The sequence below is a fragment of the Ahaetulla prasina genome, chromosome 8 (assembly GCF_028640845.1).
Source record: "Ahaetulla prasina isolate Xishuangbanna chromosome 8, ASM2864084v1, whole genome shotgun sequence".
Taxonomy (NCBI): Eukaryota; Metazoa; Chordata; class Lepidosauria; order Squamata; family Colubridae; genus Ahaetulla; species Ahaetulla prasina.
The window spans coordinates 32732944-32748049 of record NC_080546.1 but is presented as its reverse complement, the minus strand read 5'-3'; the positions used below and the strand labels follow the sequence as shown (position 1 = coordinate 32748049).

At 36.8% G+C, this 15106-nt stretch overlaps 1 protein-coding gene across 2 annotated transcripts in view; it reads right to left on the bottom strand.

Annotated features, from left to right (window-relative positions):
- Nucleotides 1–257: 257 nt before the first annotated feature.
- GATB (glutamyl-tRNA amidotransferase subunit B) overlaps nucleotides 258–15106 on the bottom strand; it is a 65778-nt gene continuing 50929 nt past the window's right edge. Inside the window, exons 10-14 of one of the 2 annotated variants that reach the window (XR_009156319.1) lie at nucleotides 10303–10436; nucleotides 9098–9176; nucleotides 3643–3777; nucleotides 2628–2816; nucleotides 258–2257 (exon numbers count right to left, since the gene is read on the bottom strand). Coding sequence is in view for 1 of the 2 variants with exons in the window: in XM_058193167.1 (XP_058049150.1) it covers nucleotides 2691–2816; nucleotides 3643–3777; nucleotides 9098–9176; nucleotides 10303–10436 (474 nt within the window). In the remaining variant the exon portion in view is untranslated. Of the gene's footprint in view, nucleotides 2817–3642; nucleotides 3778–9097; nucleotides 9177–10302; nucleotides 10437–15106 lie in introns of both variants that reach the window. The other variant, XM_058193167.1, reaches the window with a different exon arrangement.

Below are 15106 nucleotides of genomic sequence, written 5' to 3'. Positions count from 1 at the left end.
AATTCGGTGATGGGTACTATACCAAAAAAGGCATTTAAGAAGTAAGCAATCTCTGAAATACTTTTTCAGTAGTATTGCATTAACAGCATTCCTTAACTATTTAAATAAACTATTTTACTAAATTCCACCTATCCAGTTGGAGCCCAGGGTACTTCCAGCAATTTTTTCTGGGTATGGGTATTTATTCGCCTCTGTTTGAATTGAATATAGACATTTTTATATGTATTATATTTCTTTTTGAAAATGAGCACCACACATTTCGAGGTAAGTTTTTATTGATAACAATATACAATTATGGTGTTCATAAGTTCAAAATATTACAATGCTTTTGCATAGGGTGTTATGCAAAAGCAGCACTATGGGAAAAACAAGTTCATTATGGATGGAAATCATGCAACATGGTTGCTTCGTGTTTTTTTTAAAAAAAACCTGGTCATAGAATGCTTTTACATTACTTAATATAAAATGGGATATTTTAAATGTAGCATTTTTTTAATGGCACCCTTCTGATTTATACGCTAAGTGTTGCTCCTAGAATTATTGCTAGATTAGGTTTAAATGGAAATTGTTTCCAAGTGCAAACAGCCACATCTCACAAGTTCTGAGAAACTGTTTTGGAAGCATCATACTTTTAAGTTAAGCAAAATGAAAAAGTGACAAGTTTTGTGTCTTCCCACCTGGAGGGATCCTGAGATATCTTATACAAATTGGGCAGGGACAGATTTATATTACTGCCTTCTGCATCTGTGCATGGCTTTTTTTTACTGCGTTCATTTTAGGAGCTCCCCAGGGCTTACCTTCCCCAATCTCTCTCTGGCTCCTTATCAGGCACTGCTGTTGCTGTCCACTTGGCTGACAGGAAGAAAGAGCATGGCTCCCCCATAAAGTTAAATAGCCATGCAAAGGGTTAGCCTCTAACTTTTCATCTTTTATTGATTGCATACATCACCATTAGCATTATAGGTCCAAATCATTATCAAGAAAGCACCTCGGTTTGGTTTTTCTCTATTTATCTGACTTCAAAAGCAAATGAAAACTCACTTCCGCCTGCAACAACCAACTCAATTTGTTGACCAACCCAACGCAACAATAATGGCCCAATTTCATTCTGCATCCAGACCAAAATGTGTATTTGGCTTTCAAGCACAGGTTACCTGAATCCAGTTTGTTTTGTACATGTATTATTTTGTACATCTCTCTTGATTATCATCTTGCAAAACAGTAAATAGCCTTTATGCATGTAGTAAAGGTCCCCTTCGCACATATGTGCTAATCGTTCCCAACTCTAGGGGGCGGTGCTCATCTCCGTTTCAAAGCCAAAGAGCCAGCGCTGTCCGAAGACGTCTCCGTGGTCATGTGGCCGGCATGACTAAACGCCAAAGGTGCATGGAATGCTGTTACCTTCCCACCAAAGATGGTCCCTATTTTTCTAGTTGTATTTTTTATGTGCTTTTGAACTGTTTGGTTGGCAAAGGCTGGGACAAGTAATGGGAACTCACCCTGTTACGCAGCACTAGGGATTCGAACCGCTGAACTGCCGACCTTTCGGTCGACAAGCTCAGCATCTTAGCTACTGTATCCCTGAACATGTAGTAGAATACTGTATTATTTTTTTGACAAAGTTGTGAGAGTATCCATTTTGTTAGAAAGTATTTTTCAGGTGGTCCGTTTCCTTTTTGTGCTACTGTTTCTACTTTATTTCTTTAAGTATAAAAAGGTGGTAAAATCCTACAAACAGTTTAAACATCAATGGTGAATTAAAGTCCTGGGGGAAAAAATGTTTTGTGCAACTGACAGCTCCATGTCCTTTTTTCATTTTTGGTAAGCTGAAGAGATACAAATTGGTATGCCTTTCTTTCTTTATTGCGCTTTTATTATTCAAGAATTGTTTTTATTTTATTTTTTGCTATTTCATTTGGTCTGAGCCTATTGTCTTAAAGAGTCCTAAATCATTCCTGTCCTGGCTGACCACCAGATGGCACACAAAGGTTCAGAAGACAATCCCTATCTTTGGGAAATGAAGACTTTCCGTTGACATACGCTCAGTTTATTCTTGACTTTGAATTGTTGGGGGGAACACAGGAAGGAATATTAGGTAGGTTCAGCAACTTAAGTAATTTACAAAACTAATGTCAGATAGAATAAATAAATAAAAATAAACTTTAAAAACTTAAAATTTTGGAATAGTGTGTGAACCTCACCAGTGTTTAGAGATGTGCCACGCGGCGTAAGTCAGTAAAGAATTCCAGAATTGAGTCTGTAAGAAATAACAATGACTAGAGCTAGAAGATCCATTATTATGTTAGTTTAAACAATGATTCTACCTGCTTCATCTGCTAATTCTGTTTAATTCTTTAAAGCAAGACTAGAAATGATTTGATTATTTGTTAAGAAACTACATTAGAAGGCTATAGTTAATATCCAGTTGTCAAAAATGTATAATTTTTGCTATATATATTAGAAAAGCAGGTTTCAGAAAACTCATGCACACTGCAGTCTTTTTCCTTCTTTGTAGAGTTTATATTCTGAATTTATAGGAACATAAGAGGATAATAACCTAACATGCTCCCCTCCCAGAAAAATGGCTAAAAACGATAAATTGGTCTCAGCATTGCATTAAAACTTACACAATGGTTTAATGCTATTGAGAATGTTAAAAACAGTAGATCAGACACATAATTTTTAGTCCTCTATGATAGCAGTTTCTCTAGAATTCGTTTCACAGTTACAGGATCTGATCGTCCTCTTGTGGTTCTTTGGACATGTCCAATCATGGAATTCAGCACCTTCAGGTTGCCGCTCTTTATCTCTGCCACCTAAATAGAGACGTTTCATACACGATGGGTTATGATTGATTGTACTGAACATTATTATATAGCTACATCTTTGAATAACTTTTATTTTAAAGCAGTGGTGAAATCCGAACCAGTTTGCTATCAGTTTACTGGCCGCGCATGTGCGCTATGTGCCAAAAGGATGCTTGGGAAAGTAAATAGAACAGCGGGGGCGGGGGAATCAGCTGTGGCGCGTGATTTAGCTTTGCCAGAAACCAGCAAATCCTGCTTTCTAGCAAAGCTAAACCCCGCGCCACAGCTGATCATCGGAAATACCGGTTCAGAGGAACCAGTAGCTTTTTTAAACTACCAGTTCGCCTGAACCGGTACCTTTTTAAACTGCCGGTTCAAAAGTGAACCGGTAGGTTTTTTTTACTACTGGTTCACCCCAACCGGTAATTTTTATTATTACTGGTTTGCCCGAACCAGAGTGGTCCGGTAGCATTTCACCCCTGTTTTCAAGGCTTCAGAAAAATCAGCACTGAGCTACATGTTCAGGAACAAACAGGATTGTTTTTACACCGCTTATACAAAAGGGAAATGCCTCTTTGCTGTCCAGAAAGCATTCAAGTCATGTAATCTGAGCCATCCCCAGCAAGCAGGTCTTAGTTGTTAGGTCAGTTTCTGTCTTTTGTGGCCATTTCATGTGTCACAAAGCAATTTGTTCCATTTTTTTCTCTCTCAAGAGTTGCCAAACAACATAGTAATCTGAGTGGTAAAGGCAGTTTACATTTCGTATCTCCACTTCCCACCCTAAAGTGTCAAAACCTCTTTCTTCCCAATTTCCCTGGTCTGTGATCAATATCACCTCTTTCTGATGGTCTCTCATCACAGTCTGACAGATGCTCTCAAGTTCATTCCAATCCAGGATTAGATTGAGTTTCTTTTCTTTTACAATCAGAGTTGGAGACTTCTCATCCCTCTTCCACATCTCTTCCAACACCTGCAGCATCAAGATAAAAGAAAATTGATGGCTGAAAAATGCCTCTTGTCTTTCAGAAGACAAGATCAAGTTGAGAAGGCAAAGAAGGTAAAAAAGACAAGCAGTTAAGGCTTCAAAATTCCCCTTGTTACTCAAAAGAGATACCAGTCTAGACAGGTAGAAAATTAATGGTTTGGTTTTCCACTTAATTCAAATGCTATGCTACTTTTTCAAATGGAGACTTCTGTGCAGACTACCAATTTTATAGTTGTGTCCTATTTATTATTTTCATTCCAAATTGTTTTGATTGTTTTAGTTTTGCCTAGGGTCCTCCTGAAAGATCATGCAACTCCTGTTTCATCTGTTCAGTCATGCTAAAACACAGCTAATAGCAGCAGCAGTACCTCTACTTTAGAATTAGGAAACATTTTTATCGTCCTGAGCTGTTTTAAAGGTTTTCCTAAATTTTAATAGCATTCAGTGACAGTCAGTTTGTTGTAGTTGTTAAGGCAACAGGCTAGAAACTGGAAGATTGTGAGCTCTAATCCTGCCATGAAGTTTTGAGCCAGTCAGTCTCTTTCAGCCCTAGGAAGAAGGCAATAGCAAACTACTTCTGAAATCTTATTAAGAAAACTGCAGAGACTTGTCCAGTCCAGGCACTCACCAGCAATCAACACTGGCTTGTAGGGACCAAACGCAAAAACTGCATTCGTAGTAATTCCTGCCTTCGCTGAAAATATATTTCCTGGCTTGAATGGACTTTTGCTTTAGCTCACAAATGTTCTGAGGCTTTATATAAGAAAACACTCCTTAGTTTGGGTTTTCTACAATTCAATCATTTGCCTTCCCCCTCCTGCCTATCCTTGATAATATTAAAGAGAATCGTATTAATTCATCAGTTCTATAAAAATTTAGGATTATCCAATTACTTAGAAGAGGAGGTTAAATGAAATAAAAGAACCCTTTTCTACATTACATGCTAACCAATGTGTATGAATATAGTCCACATCATGGTTTGAATATGGTGAGCTGAATCTTTTAACTTTTAGGGTATGCTTGCGCTTAATTATTTGGATTCTCTGTTCATCATTATGAATATATTGTGAAGCTTGGACTAGGGAGAATAACACAGATGAAACATTTGTATATGTCACAATCAAATGAAATAGCAAAATTCATTCCCACATAATTGTTGGCTAAACAGTCATGGGAAATAGTTTCTGATCAGTGCCAGAAAATAGAACAGAGTTATATAATTAAACCAAACTATATATTACAAAGCTGTGGAAGATTATATAGCTAGTCCTTGTTTAGGGACCACAATTTCGAATGGCACCTCCATTGTCAAGTGAAGCAGTCACTAAATGAAACTGCAACTTTGCTAACTAAGTTACATCACCTGTCCTTTGCTTTACAGGCCTAAGAAGGCAAGAACTGGTCACAGTTACATTTTCATAACTGCCATACCTCTGAACAGTGGGTAAAGTAGGCAGTCACTAAATGATGACTACGTGTAATACAAAAATCTATAGCACCTATAACCAATTTATTCATTCTATAAAGCACAATTGTATGCAACAATGTTGTTGCATGCAATTGTATGCAACAATGTTGTTGTATGCAACAACAACGTATCTGCAATACTTATTTCCTGATGTTATAATGTTCTCCATCTTTGTAGTCAATCTACAACACTTTGTAACAATCTCTAGAAACAACTATTTAAAAGAGAAACATTATTTGAACGTTTTCTATGTTGTGCTTGCTTCTATTTCAAACATACACGCTGTGACACAGAAGGTGCCCTTTTAAAACAGCTGTTTCTTCTCAATTTTCCGGTGAAAAAATAATACAGTGCTTGGATTATTGCAATCAGCTCATGCAAAACGATTGTCATGCTGGAAATTCTGTACTATTAATTTATATATGCTAAAAATGTTTCAGATGCAGCAATTCCACTCATAATTAGCAATTCCTTAATAAAATTAGACAACTGAATTAAGTATAACACAGTTTTACTGTGTTATACTTACCGTATTTTTCGGAGTATAAGATGCACCTTTTCCCCCCAAAAAAGAGGGTGAAAATCTGGATGTGTCTTATACTCCGGATGTAGCCCCACCCAGCTTCTCAAACAAAAGTTTCAGAGGCTGAAAAAAGCATCTGAAAAGAAGCTTCAGAAAAGAAGCCCCCAAACAGAGCTTTAGAAAAAAAGCCCCCAAACAGAGCTTCAGAGGCTTTTTTTCTGAAGCTCTGTTTTGGAGCTTTCAGAGGCAGAAAAAAGTTTTTTCTGAAACAGAGTTTCAGAGGCAGAAAAAAAAAAAAAGCAAGGCACACAGCTCACAACTAAGGAACCTGTTGCTAAAATTCACCTCTGGGAACAGCTGATTGAGGGTATTCCGGGAGGCTGATCCATCTGCCAATCAGCTTTTTTCTTATTTTCCTCCCCAAAAACTTATACTCCGGGGCATCTTATACTCCGAAAAACACGTTAAGTATAATAGTACAATACAGTTTTCTTATGGCAAGAATACTGTCCCAGAATTTAGTAATGTATCTTCTATAGGTTGATAGTAGATGTACATTTAGTACAATGATCTGTAGCTGACTCTATTCTCTATTAAACTGCACTGGTCCTGCTATGGATCGCAACAGCCTACTAACAATGTAAAGCCACTGTACAAAATTTCCATTTGGTTGGGAAGGAATAATATGTCCTAAAGGCAAAACAAAGTGGTAAAATGGTAAGCAAATTTATTGACTTAAATAAAGTACTAAGATCAAAATGTTTGTACTCCTAAAATATATATGTACAGTACAACCAGACTGTAGTGCAAAGATAATAGATGCCTTAAGAATCAGGGCTGTCCCAGAGAAAAGATGTTTTGGAGACTGAAATATTTGAAGATAATGATCTTGTGCTCATTAAAATTGACATTTAATGCTTTACTATATTGTAAGAGGTCTTCCCATTTGTTTTGGAAGATAAAAGAGCTGAGCAACTTCCCAGTAGTATAATTACAGTCAGCACTATGATATTGGGTACTGATTTTCATTTAATGACATTTAGAGAAACTGAATTAATTTTAGGTTAAACGGTTTAAATATTCAGTATGATTGCTTTTCAAATATCCCAGGATTTTTGTAATTTTTTTTACATGAAAAATTAGTTTGGCTTTGTAGGCCATGTGTGACTTTGAAAGCATAGGCAGAGGAGCTCACAAGGAATATATACTGATTGAACCATATGAGCTGGTAGGAGAAGTTGCCCAGGGTGGGTAGTTTTTACAGAAATAAAACAAAGCCAAACATATCACAATCGCCACTCACACTATGACTTTCAGAAATATTCATAAAAATCAAGTCCTATCTGCACGCCAAGATATCGCTACCAAGTAAATTATTTGAAGAATGGTTAAGGGTAGCCATGGGCCATATATTTTTACTTTCTGGAGAATATGTTTAGATATGCTTTCCTGTCTTGACTTATCTCCTTATCTATTTATTCTTTAGAAAAATCACATTTAGCGAAAGAATCATTATCTAGTATCTTTTTACTGAACTGATTAAGTGGGCTGTCATACTGACAAAAACCTGAATAGTTTAAAGAAAAAAATACAATCAATAAAAATGGATCTTAAAAAAGAGTGCTGAAGCGATAGGTCATAGAAACTGAAAACTAAATCACGGTTAATTCCAAACTTTTCCTTTCTGAATTTTAAAACTAACTAAATAGTAATATCCCTTAGAGAATAGATGGGTTTCATTCTTATGAACAATATAGTGGATCAACACTCCAGATTAATAAAACAATTCAGGTTATTTACTTTCAGCTAAGATGTACCCAAAATGAATCATTCCAAAGTATTTTATCTAATGAAGGAGCATTTCTTCCCTTTGAAAGTTTGGCATTTCAGGCTATGAAAGTCTATATTATGTAATTATTCTGTTTACAGTAGCAGAATGTTGTTGTATGGGTATATTTATAGTTTTGCAGTTTTACTTTTGGGTAATTGTTCATCCCATCTGCATAGGGATCTCTATATTCAAAGAGACTATATTCTTAATAGCATGAGAAGCTACTTTTGCCAAAGAAAATGAACACGTTGCTCTAGCAAAAATAAATGGCCAAAACTGTGTGCATATATATATATATATACACATGCACACACACTTTTCCATAAGAGCATGAATAGCTATATCTATTGGAAAATTCAAATTTAAACAGACACTTCTTAAGACACTTCTTAATAACACGTTAACATAGCTTGCTAATCACAATAAGGAATTGAGTGGTTTTAACTCTTGGTTAATCTTATTTGCACTTGCTTCATTAACCATTTTCAGTCGTACTAAAAAAAAATCAATTTAGCTAAATAAAAGAAATCATAGGACACCTTAGTGAAAGAACAGTTAGGCAACTATTGTTTGTACACATTGTATTGTGTACTGCAATATACACTAAAGGTTATGGAACTGAAAATAGCCAATGAAACATATTCAAATAAATTAACCTTGTTAATCATGTTCTCAAATTAACTGATAAGGCCACATATATGTTTATAACATCAATTAAAAAAAACACTCTTTCTCTTAGATGGAACCAAAGTTCTATGTGATGAGTATGTAGGGCTGTCAAACTCCCGGCCCGCGGCCAGATGCATCACGCGCTGGCCATGCCCGCACCCAATTTAGCAAAGGGGGAAAAAGTCCTGATATGTCACGTGACGCCGCCATGACGATGTGAGTTTGACACCCCTGATATAGAGTTTGCTCTAACTTTAAACTTGCAGTCTCCACAGAAACTGCATTCTTTAATCAAGAACTAACCCAAGGTAGAAGCTGCCACATACAGTATGTCTTCATTACTTTTTGACTGCTAATTTAATATCATCATATTACTGCAAATTTTCACTTTTGATCATCTGAAGACAATAGGTGAAAGGTAGATAATTGACAGGCAATTTACTGGTGAAGAACAATTAAGGAGGTCAGTTGATCTTTACCCTTCCAATCTCCAAAAGAAATTTTTGAAATCAAGAGTAGTATTGTCACATTTAATTTGGACTTGAAGTTAGACCATATGTCCATTGTTTAAATAAAATATATATTTAAGACTGGATTTAAGTCAGGGTCATAATACGTAAATACTTCTCATACCAGCAGCCCAGACTGGTTGTCCATTCCTAGTATATTAACACACATATAAGGTTTGTGGAAATAGCAGAAACCTATCCTTTTGGGTTGTTTAAATTGAACCAGAATTATAAATTATACAATGGATTGAAATACACTTTGACATAAAGAAGCCTTATAGGAAAATAATATTCCAAAGAAATACCTGTTTGGCTGCTGAAGATGAAATTTTTCTACTTGTTACCAGGTCCAGTAGTTCAGCCAAAAGAACAGGAGTGACTGGACTAAACCAAGCAAATAAAGCAAAGAAAACAAATTAGAAATGATACAACCTTCTTGATTCAGCGGGCTCATAAAATATTTTGGTGTCACGTACTCAAAAGGTATTGTTGCTATGGTGGCCTTGCTGCTGGAAAGGGGATGTGGCAGTTCCCAAAAGTAAAATACCAGAAGGCTAATGAATGTATCTGCCTCCTTCCATTTTTTTCTTCTCTCCAAGAATATTCATTCAATTGCCAATTTATTTCTGTATTCTTTTTTTGTCTGACCATTTATTTGTGAAAATTCTACCCCCATTCACCTCCCCTCACAAAAATATCAAAAGTAGTCATATAAGTTGGCATACTCTACTACTATAAGGTGGCACATGGAAGTATTTTATATGCTTGAATGGATGTACATTGTTAGTTATTCTACATTTTCCATTCCATTTTGTTGCCTTAAGAAAGGTGTCCTTTTCAGATGACCGTTTTCATACAGAAGGCTACAGTTAGTCCTGCAAATCCATGACCATAGAAAGCCTCAGAAATACAAGTTCAGATTCATAGTACTTTGCTTATATTAACACATTAAACTTTTATTATACATGCCTTTATCCAACTTTCATCATGCAGAGTTACAAGTCAGCATTGGCAATAAATTTGGTGGTGTATCTCACTGGAAATAATGCACTGGTAATTGGTATCTGCATTCTAACATAAGCGCATGTGGATAGCTGTTCGTAAAACAATATTTTTCAGATGTTCAAGTTATAACTCTCATGTTGGCAAGCAGCCATGCTGTCTGCAGATATTGGGAAACGGGCTCTTCTCATCTGAAGAGCATCAAATTGGGACAGACTCAGGTGGATACTCCTTATTTTGTTCCTTTCTTTTCTTCCTACCTTGATAATGGGAGACTTTAGTTCCCTAGGGCTGGATCTTCTCTCCCTTAGCAAATGTTTAGGATAAGTCTGCTCTAACAAAACAAATATTCAGATGAAAAACTGAACCCTGAAGTCTGCTGTGATAGCACATTCACAGAATCCTTTATTCACATGCCCATATGTCATCAGAAGATGCTATTAGTTTAAAAAAGTAATTATTGGCATCGAAGATCTATTTGACCAAAATGAAAAATCTAAAACCTCACCTTTCTCTTACAGTCATGTTATATAATTTTAGGTAACTGAGGAAATTATTTATAACCCAGCCAATCACTTTTTGGGGCTTCATCTCTGTGGCATTCACAACGCTTTCAAAAAAATCCATTAAGCCATCTTCATTCTGTTAAGAAAGAAAATGTATTTAAACAAAGCAACCAAATCAGCTTTCCCATGAACAAACCATATCTTCAGATTTGAAGTCATCAGTTGTGTGATATAGTCAATCCTTTGACTGTTTCACAATTCCCAGCTGTTCAAGAAACTATATAGTTCCAAAAATGTCATGGCATGAATCTTCAATGAAGTTGCTTGATTTAGAACAGATCAGTTTCTTGGCCAGTCATGCCGATATTATCTAGATAATATTATTATTAATTCACTTCTAAATGGAGATGATTACCACAGGTATGGAATTGATTACAATTCTATGGCTTCCACGATGCAGATTTCTACAAGTAGCTGACTAAAATTTAGAAACAGGGAAGTAACAAGAGCGACTAATCAACCAACATTGTTTCCTGCCCAGAGAAATTTCCTTTCTCTGAAAAATATACAAGTAAGTTCTGGTACATTCCGAGGTAAAACAGCCACAAAAAAAAGCTATATGGCTACTGTATCAAGATCTCCACAGCCTCCAAACATGGGGAAAGCAGCACGCGGACATCATTTAATTGGCACAGGGTAGAGATGTATAGCTAAATATCATCAGCATAGTAATGATATTTAACTTCCTGACACCATGTAGATGATACTGGAATTTAGGGCTCTGAGAAATCCCACAAAGTAGGGATTTAGTGTTAGATCAGTTCTACCCAGTGGTGGAATTCAATTTTTTTTACTACTGGTTCTGTGGGCGTGGCTTGGTGGGCGTGATGTGGATTTGTGGGTGTAGCTTGGTGGGCATGGCAGGGAAAGGATACTGCAAAATCTCCATTCCCACCCCACTCCAGGGGAAGGATACTGCAAAATCCCCATTCCCTCCCAACTCCTGGTGGAAGGATATTGCAAAATCTGCATTCCCACCCCACTCTGGGGCCAGCCAGAGGTGATATTTGCTGGTTCTCTGAACTACTCAAAATTTCCATTACCGGTTCTCCAGAACCTGTCAGAACTTGCTGAATAGCATCCCTGGTCCTACCCCCAATTGTAACTGGAACTGAAAAAAGGAGAACTTTTTCAATATTGATTTCCTCCCCGCTTTTAACTCCTGAAGCTGTTTCAGAACAATACCATAAGCAATGATACCAAAAAATGCTAACAGAACAAAGAGGCCAGGATAGATATACTACCATCCTCCTGCTCCCAGCAATAGTCACAAACAAGTGCAACCTGTACAGGTAGTCCTCGATTTACAAAAGTTCACTAAGTGGCCATTCAAAGTTCTCACAGCACTGAAAAAAGTGACATAACCATTTTTCATAGTTACAACCTTTGCAGCATCCCCATGATCATGTGATCAACTTCAGATGCTTGGCAACTGGTTCATATTTATGACCTTTGCAGTGTCCCAAGGTCCCCTTTTGGGGCCTTCTGACAAGCGGTCAATAGGGAAGCCAGATTCACTCAATAACCAGGTTACTAACTTATCAACTTCAATGATTCACTTAACAACTGTGGCAAGAAAGGTCGTAAAATCGGGCAAAACACTTAACAAATGTCTCACTTAACAACAGAAATTTTGGGCTCAATTGTCGTTAGTTAAAGACTAATTGTACTATATTTCAGTATTAAAGCCCCATGTTCTAAATGTTATACATTATGAATTAAAATATGCACTTGTATAAAGTACATAATGTGCCAATTAGCTTTGCTGGAGCTTATATCTGTTATAAAAAACGCTAAGTCACATGCAAATATTTATAACAAAAGAGTACAGAAATATATATATATATATATATATATATATATATATATATATATATATATATATATATATATATATATATACATATATATATATCTATATATATCTATATATATCTATATATATCTATATCTATATATATATCTATATATATATCTATATATAGGTCTTTGGTTGTTCGGGTTTTCTCCCGTGTAAAATTGGAAGTGTCTTGGCGACGTTTCAACGAAGTCTCATTCGTCATCTTCAGGCTTCAGCTTCGTGCTTCTGGGAGCAATGTGTGATCGCAGCTGTTTCTTCCTTTTAACTGCTAGTGGGGGTTTGAACTGATTGGGTGGGAGCTTGGCTGTGCTCTGATTGGATGGGGGTTTTTCTGTGCTCTGATTGGCTGGGGGTGTGTCCTGTGTTGGTGGGGGCTTGGTTGTGCTCAGTCTAGTCTGTGCTGCAGGGGAATTTGAGCTGGTGAGCTGCATAGCTGTTGTTTGGCTTTATATATATATGTGTGTATATATATATGTGTGTGTGTGTGTGTGTGTGTATATATATATATAAATTACCAGGAAATTATCAGAATGCTGTCTGACAACTTGCCAAATATAGAGATCATTTTAGAACTTCATATTTAGTTACAAAAATATTTAAGGATCTCATATGTACCACATCATATTGAATTTGTGGAAGCCTAAAAGGGCATCTTCTTAAAGATGCTTAAAGAACTCAAATAAAGCATATCATTATTGAACAAGTTCTGACTTTAAATATTTTCACATTTTTAGAATTCTAGTGCATTGGACTACTATTTTAGTTTTAAGTATTGTTTTCATTAAGGGATTTTATAGATATAATAACTTATCAACACGATATTCTAACTTTTGAGGACATTAACATTATGCTTTCAATGTATTAAGTGTGAATGATTATAACTTATTGAGTAAATATTTCCTAAGTATTTTAGTTGTTTTCCTTTGTGTGTCCTCTCCCTATCATCTCACTATTAGCATGTACTTTTAATTTCTTTATGCCATTTAATACCTACTTTTCTTTGGTAATTTATAATTTTAGCAATAAAATTGTAGATTGTATGAGTCAGTGACCAAAATTAAGGCCAAATTTATAAATCTGCTTTTGTGTTTATTACATTTTGAAAACAAATCACAAAAGTTTTGGAATTCTGTAATGTTTTGTATTGTCCCACCAGAGGCAAGAATACTCTAGACCACTGCTACACAACACTAAAAGATGCCTATCGGTCTTTACCACGTGCAGCTGTAGGACACTCTGATCATTGCATGATTCACCTTGTACCTGCTTACAAAGACTTAAAGCCTTACAAAGACTTAAAGCCTTACAAAGCCTTACAAAGACTTAAAGGCAAAGACTTAAAGCCATAAAACCAATAATTAAATCAGTGAAAACCTGGACGGAGGAATCAGAATTAAAGCTACAGGCATGTTTTGACTGCACTGATTGGAATATTTTTAAAGATACCTCTGCAGACCTGGATGAACTCACAGATACTGTAACATCATATGTCAGCTTCTGTGAAGACCTATGTGTACCTACAAGGAACTTGCGAATACACAGTAATAACAAACCTTGGTTTACACCTAAACTTAAGCAGCTACGACATTCCAAAGAGGAAGCCTACAGAAAAGGTGATAAAATGCTGTACAATCAGGCCAGAAATGCACTAACAAGGGAGATAAGAGCAGCAAAAAGAAGCTACTCTGAAAAGCTAAAGAATCAATTTTCAGCAAATGAACCAGCAAACATGTGGAAAACTCTTAAAAATATCACCGGCTATGGCAAACCTCCTTCCCAGGCTGAAGGTAATCAACAACTGGCAGATGACCTGAATGAGTTTTACTGCAGGTTTGAAAGGAAACTACAGCCACCTATCTCCACAACCCCCATCTCAGACACACCAACAACAGCCAAGCCTCCTACAACTGACCCCATTTCATTGGGTTCACAACCCCTAGTGATCACAGAAAAGGAAGTGCAGGACCTATTTCACAGACAAAAGCCAGGAAAAGCTCCAGGCCCAGACAAGATAACTCCTTCTTGCTTAAAAGTCTGTGCTGACCAATTGGCCCCATCTTCACCCATATTTTCAATAAATCACTAGAGATGTGCTATGTTCCTTCTTGCTTCAAACGCTCTACCATCATCCCAGTGCCGAAGAAGCCCACCATCAAGGAACTGAATGACTACAGACCAGTTGCTCTAACATCTGTAGTCATGAAAACCTTTGAAAGGCTAGTGCTTTCCTACCTGAAAACCATCACGAATCCGCTCTTAGACCCCTTGCAATTTGCATACCGAGCAAATAGATCAACAGATGATGCTGTTAATATGGCTCTGCACTACATCCTACAACATCTTGAGTCTCCAAAGACCTATGCAAGGGTCCTTTTGTAGACTTTAGTTCAGCATTCAATACCATCATTCCAGACATTCTTCTAACTAAGCTAAACCAGCTACAGGTACGGAACAGACTTGTAAGTGGATCACAAGCTTCCTAACAAACAGGAAGCAGCAGGTGAAGCTAAGCAAGATCACATCAAATACCTGTACAATTAGCACAGGGGCCCCCAAGGCTGTGTGCTCTCCCACTTCTCTTCTCTCTGTATACCAATGACTGCATCTCCAATGATCCATCTGTTAAGCTACTGAAGTTCGCAGATGACACAACAGTGATTGGTCTCATTCGAGACAATGACGAATCCGCATATAGGCAAGAGGTCGAACGACTAGCCTTGTGGTGCAACCAAAACAATCTGGAACTGAACACACTCAAAACCGTAGAAATGGTGGTAGACTTTAGGAAAAACCCTTCCATACTTCCACCTCTCACAATACTTGACAACACAGTATCAACAGTAGAAACCTTCAAATTTCTGGGTTCTATCATATCGCAAGATCTC